This window comes from Ostrea edulis, chromosome 7 (assembly GCF_947568905.1).
Source record: "Ostrea edulis chromosome 7, xbOstEdul1.1, whole genome shotgun sequence".
Classification (NCBI taxonomy): Eukaryota; Metazoa; Mollusca; class Bivalvia; order Ostreida; family Ostreidae; genus Ostrea; species Ostrea edulis.
In genome coordinates, this window is record NC_079170.1 from 21,514,555 (window position 1) to 21,519,258 (window position 4,704).

Consider the following 4,704-nt stretch of genomic DNA (forward strand, 5'->3'; position numbering starts at 1 on the left):
GACAATAAATCAATTTGATGACATTGCTTCAGATTTGGCAGTCTATAAATCGACTAGCGCAATAACAAAACGTCAGAAGCCATCTTCTAGAAAACGAAGAAAAAAATGGCTAAAATATAAATGAGCAGCATGGATAACAGTGAGCAAAGATTTCAATGTGTGGATTGCAAAAAGTGTTATAAAAGGAAATCAGAATTAAACAGACACATTAGATCGAAACGAGAAAAAATTGTTTGTAACATTTGCAATCGTCAATTTAACAGGAAGGATAACTATAGAACTCACCATCGACGATTTCATGAATCAGCTTCTAATCTTCAAATTGGAGGTAATTCTAAGTCTTCATCATCAACAAAATCGACAGAGAGGGGGAGTGGAAGTGAAAATCCTTCTACATCGTTCACAGAGTCGTCAGAGAGTGGAAGCGTTAATCATGAAATAACACAGTCAATTAATGCACATGTAAACTCAATAAAAATTAAACCGAGAGAAAATGAGAAATTTGATCTACTTGTTTTTTATGCAAACATTACAGACAAAATCACATCATTAATTGTCTCACACTCGCCAGAAAGGAAAGGATTAAAATGGTATCTTACTACAAGGGTTGAATTTACAAGAGAAAGAGATGGAGAAATCGAAAAAGTCATACCACATTTTCGAAGTATCACATATCGCCATTTAAGTTCTGAAGGATTTGAGTTTCAACATTTAAACGAGGCATTCCAAAAAATGTTTTCCGCTAAAGAAGAGTTTATCATGAAAGGTTCGGACTGGATTTTATCCAAAGTGATTTATGTTAAATTGTGTTATGTCATATACTCACCATTGAAGGGTGGAACTTACATACGAGAACCAATCGAATTGAGAAATAGCAGATCGTTAGTGAATGTAAAGAGTAAAGATCAAAAATGTTTTTTATACTCTGTTTTAGCAAAATTGTATCCTGCGAAGAACAACTCTTCGAGAGTGAACCATTATCATGTATACCTGAACAAGGTGAATATGCGTGGAATCCAGTATCCAGTCCCTTTATCACAGATATCAAAATTTGAAAATCAAAATGACATTTCAGTAAATGTTTTCGGATATGAAGAAAAGGAGATATTTCCAATGCGTATTACAAAATCCAAAAAGAAATCCCACGTTGATTTGCTATATCTTAAAGAAAGAGATGTTTTTCATTACTGTTTAATAAAACATTTGAATCGATTTCTTTATCGAACAGAGGGTGGAACATCTAAACATCCCCATAACTATTGTCCATATTGTTTGCATGGATTTATAAAGAGACAAACACTGGATAAGCATATCAACTTTTGCATGTCCTTCGGTATGCAGAAAATTGAAATGCCAATACCAGGAGAAAATGATATAGTAAAATTTACTGAAATTGCGAAACAACTTAAAGTATCTGTCATCATTTATGCAGATTTTGAAACATTTGTGAAACCAATTCAAACTTGTGACCTCAATCCAAATTCTTCACATACTTCCAACCTTTCTGAATTTGAACCATGTGGATTTGCTTATCATATAGTTAGCACAGACAGAAGATATTCCAAACCGTCTTATGTCTATCGAGGTGATGACGTAGTTGAAACCTTCCTTATTCGATTACTTGATGAAGAAGAAAGAATTATGGATTTACTGCATAGAATAGAACCAATGCAGACTAGTATCGAAACGGAAAAAGATTTTCGCAAAGCCACACACTGTCATCTATGTGGATCAAGTTTTGAAAATGAACATGATAAAGTTAGAAATCATGATCATGTCACAGGTGAAATTTACGGTGCCGCACATAAAAACTAATTTACAATTTAAACAAGTGCATTTTATACCTGTTGTGCTACACAATTTGAGAGGATTTGATGCACATCTAATCATGCAAAGACTCGGTAAATTCAAGGAAAAACGCGTCGATGTAATCGCAAACACGAATGAGCGTTATGTTTCTTTCACAATTTCAAAACTTAGATTCATTAATTCCTTTCAATTTCTTTCAACGTCTTTGGATACTTTGGTGCAGAATTTGAAATCAAGCGGTGAATATCACTTCTACCAATTTAACGAACATTTCAAATCTGATCAACATAGAAAACTCTTATTGCAGAAAGGCGTTTACCCATACTCATTTGTTACAGACGCTTCAAAGTTTTTGGTTACCAAACTACCTCCCAAACATGAGTTCTACAACACAATAAGTAAACAACACATTTCAGATGAAAATTATGCACATGCTGAAGTTGTATGGGAAAAGATGAATATTCAAACAATGGGGGAATATCATGATTTATATCTTTTATGTGATGTTTTGCTCCTAGCCGATGTTTTTGAACGATTCAGAAGTGTATCTTTGAAAAGTTTTCATCTAGATCCAGCACAATACTACACCTTGGCTGGCATGTGTTGGAGTGCTTGTTTAAAGATGACTGGTGTAGAACTTGAATTGCTAACTGATATTGAGCAGTATCAGATGATTGAGAAGGGTGTACGTGGGGGTGTGTCAATGATGACTATGCGCTATGCTGAAGCAAACAATCCCTACATTGGAGAATGTTATGACTCCACTAAACCAAATGTTTACTTAGGCTATTTTGATATGAATAATTTGTATGGGGGAGCTATGGTTGAAGCTCTTCCCACGAATGATTTTCAATGGCTTAGCGATGAGGAAATATCAGATCTTGAAGTGATGGGTGTAGAAAAAGATGCAAAAACAGGATATATATTGGAAGTTACATTGGATTATCCATCCCATTTGCATGATTTTCACAATGATATGCCATTAGCACCAGAGTCTTTATCCATCAAAGTTGAAGATTTGTCACCATACTGTCGCAACCTTTTTCAAAAGCTCAATAAACAGAAAAATACAGGGAAAATTTCAAAGAAACTTGTTCCCACGTTAAGAACGAAGGAGAAATATGTTGTTCACTACAGAAATCTGCAATTCTATCTTCAACACGGACTTGTATTAAGAAAAATACATCGTGTTCTTAGTTTCAAACAGACTCCGTGGTTGAAACCATACATTGAGTACAATACCAAAATGAGGCAGCAAGCTCAAAACGATTTCGAAGTTTCTCTTTACAAAGCATACAACAATATAGTATTTGAGTAAGTTCACACAATCGGTGGTCTGAGATGTATATGCGATATATTACTATATTTTATGAAGATATTTTTGTTCTTTCAGAAAAACCATGGAGAACATTCGGAATAGACTGAATTTCAATTTAGTGCATACGAAGAAACGTTTACAGAAGCTAGTCAGTAAACCTAGTTTCGAAACGTTTACCATATTTAATCCACATTTAGTTGGGGTGAAAAACAAAAAAATAAAACTATTACTTAACAAACCCATATATACCGGCATGGCAATATTGGACATTTCTAAGTTATTCATGTACCAATTCCATTATGATTTCATCAAGAAACAATACAAGGAAAAGGCAAAATTATTGATGACTGACACCGATTCTCTGTTTTACAGGTAAATTAATTCATATTGTAATACCTTCATACACTTATAACATAGCGCATCACTACATTTCTTTTTTCATATGTTTGCATCATAACATAGCACATCACTACATTTCTTTTTTCATATGTTTGCACCATAGATTTGAGGTCCAAGATCTGTATAATGAGATACATCAACATATGGATCTGTTCGATACCTCAAACTACCCAAGAGAGCACTTCTTATTTAGTGACAAAAACAAGAAGGTGGTTGACAAAATGAAAGATGAAACAGCTGGTAAGTTTAACATATTACAAGTACAAATGTTAATAACCTATTCCAATGAAAATCTCCAAAATATTCATTATTTTCCCAGAACGTTGAATTCTTTTTTCCAAAATAATGTGGGATTCTTTTATAGGAACTGTCGTGAGGGGATTTGCGGGTCTACGACCAAAAATGTATTCCTTTGTCGTCAACGATGGAAAAGAAGTTAAGAAAGCTAAAGGCGTTTCAAAAACCGTGGTTAGCAAAGAAATCATGTACAAACAATATGTCGACTGCCTTTTTAACGGTGAATATGAAAGACATAATATGCGCTCTATACGAAGTGACAACCATAACTTGTATCTAAAATCCATCCTTAAGGTATCTCTCTCATCATTTGACGACAAACGATATTGGCTAGAACCATGTGGAATTGAGGGTTATTCCTATGGTCATTATAAAATAAATGAATAAGTTTTCATGTTTATATTCACATATTTATTGCAAACATTCTTGTTACAATGTATATAATGAATTAAAGGTTTTACAAATAATGATCTCTTTAATTTATTCACAAAGTGAGGTATGGTCTATATATGCTTTTGCGTGGAACTGGTTGGCGTAGAACTCTCATTGCCCTATGATTGACAGAAACAGAATTTAACGCTGTACTGTTTAAGACGTTCTATAATTATTCGAACCTGTTTCCCACCCTTTTCTATTTCTTGAAGTTTGCTGTCAATATCTTGAAATAAATTACAAACTAATAGAGACATTTCCGCTATTTCCTCTTTCTCTTTTTCACCATATTTTTCATTCCCACAATTCAGCGATTGGCAGAAACAGTACTGTTTAAAGCATAGTTGATTTAAATAGTTCATAATAATTAGAGTTTGCTTCTCACTCTTCTCAATTTCTTGGAGTTTGCTGTCAATATCTTGAAGCAAATGATGTACTAAGCGAAACAT

At 33.8% G+C, this 4,704-nt stretch overlaps 1 protein-coding gene across 1 annotated transcript; it reads left to right on the forward strand.

Moving 5' to 3' along the window:
* The first annotated feature begins 3,200 nt into the window (after positions 1-3,200).
* LOC125648813 (uncharacterized) lies at positions 3,201-4,210 on the forward strand. Its single transcript, XM_048875802.2, has 3 exons — positions 3,201-3,499; positions 3,630-3,766; positions 3,891-4,210. Exons 1-3 carry the CDS (start codon positions 3,210-3,212, stop codon positions 4,208-4,210), a joined length of 747 nt encoding a protein of 248 aa, XP_048731759.2. The 5' UTR covers positions 3,201-3,209.
* Positions 4,211-4,704: the final 494 nt, after the last annotated feature.

Bases quoted from the DNA above. Each gene is read 5' to 3' on its own strand.
- LOC125648813 (XM_048875802.2), top strand. From the start codon at position 3,210: ATGGAGAACATTCGGAATAGACTGAATTTCAATTTAGTGCATACGAAG. The intron at 3,500-3,629 runs GTAAATTAATTC...TTTGCACCATAG, and splicing joins ACCGATTCTCTGTTTTACAG to ATTTGAGGTCCAAGATCTGT. The intron at 3,767-3,890 runs GTAAGTTTAACA...ATTCTTTTATAG, and splicing joins AATGAAAGATGAAACAGCTG to GAACTGTCGTGAGGGGATTT.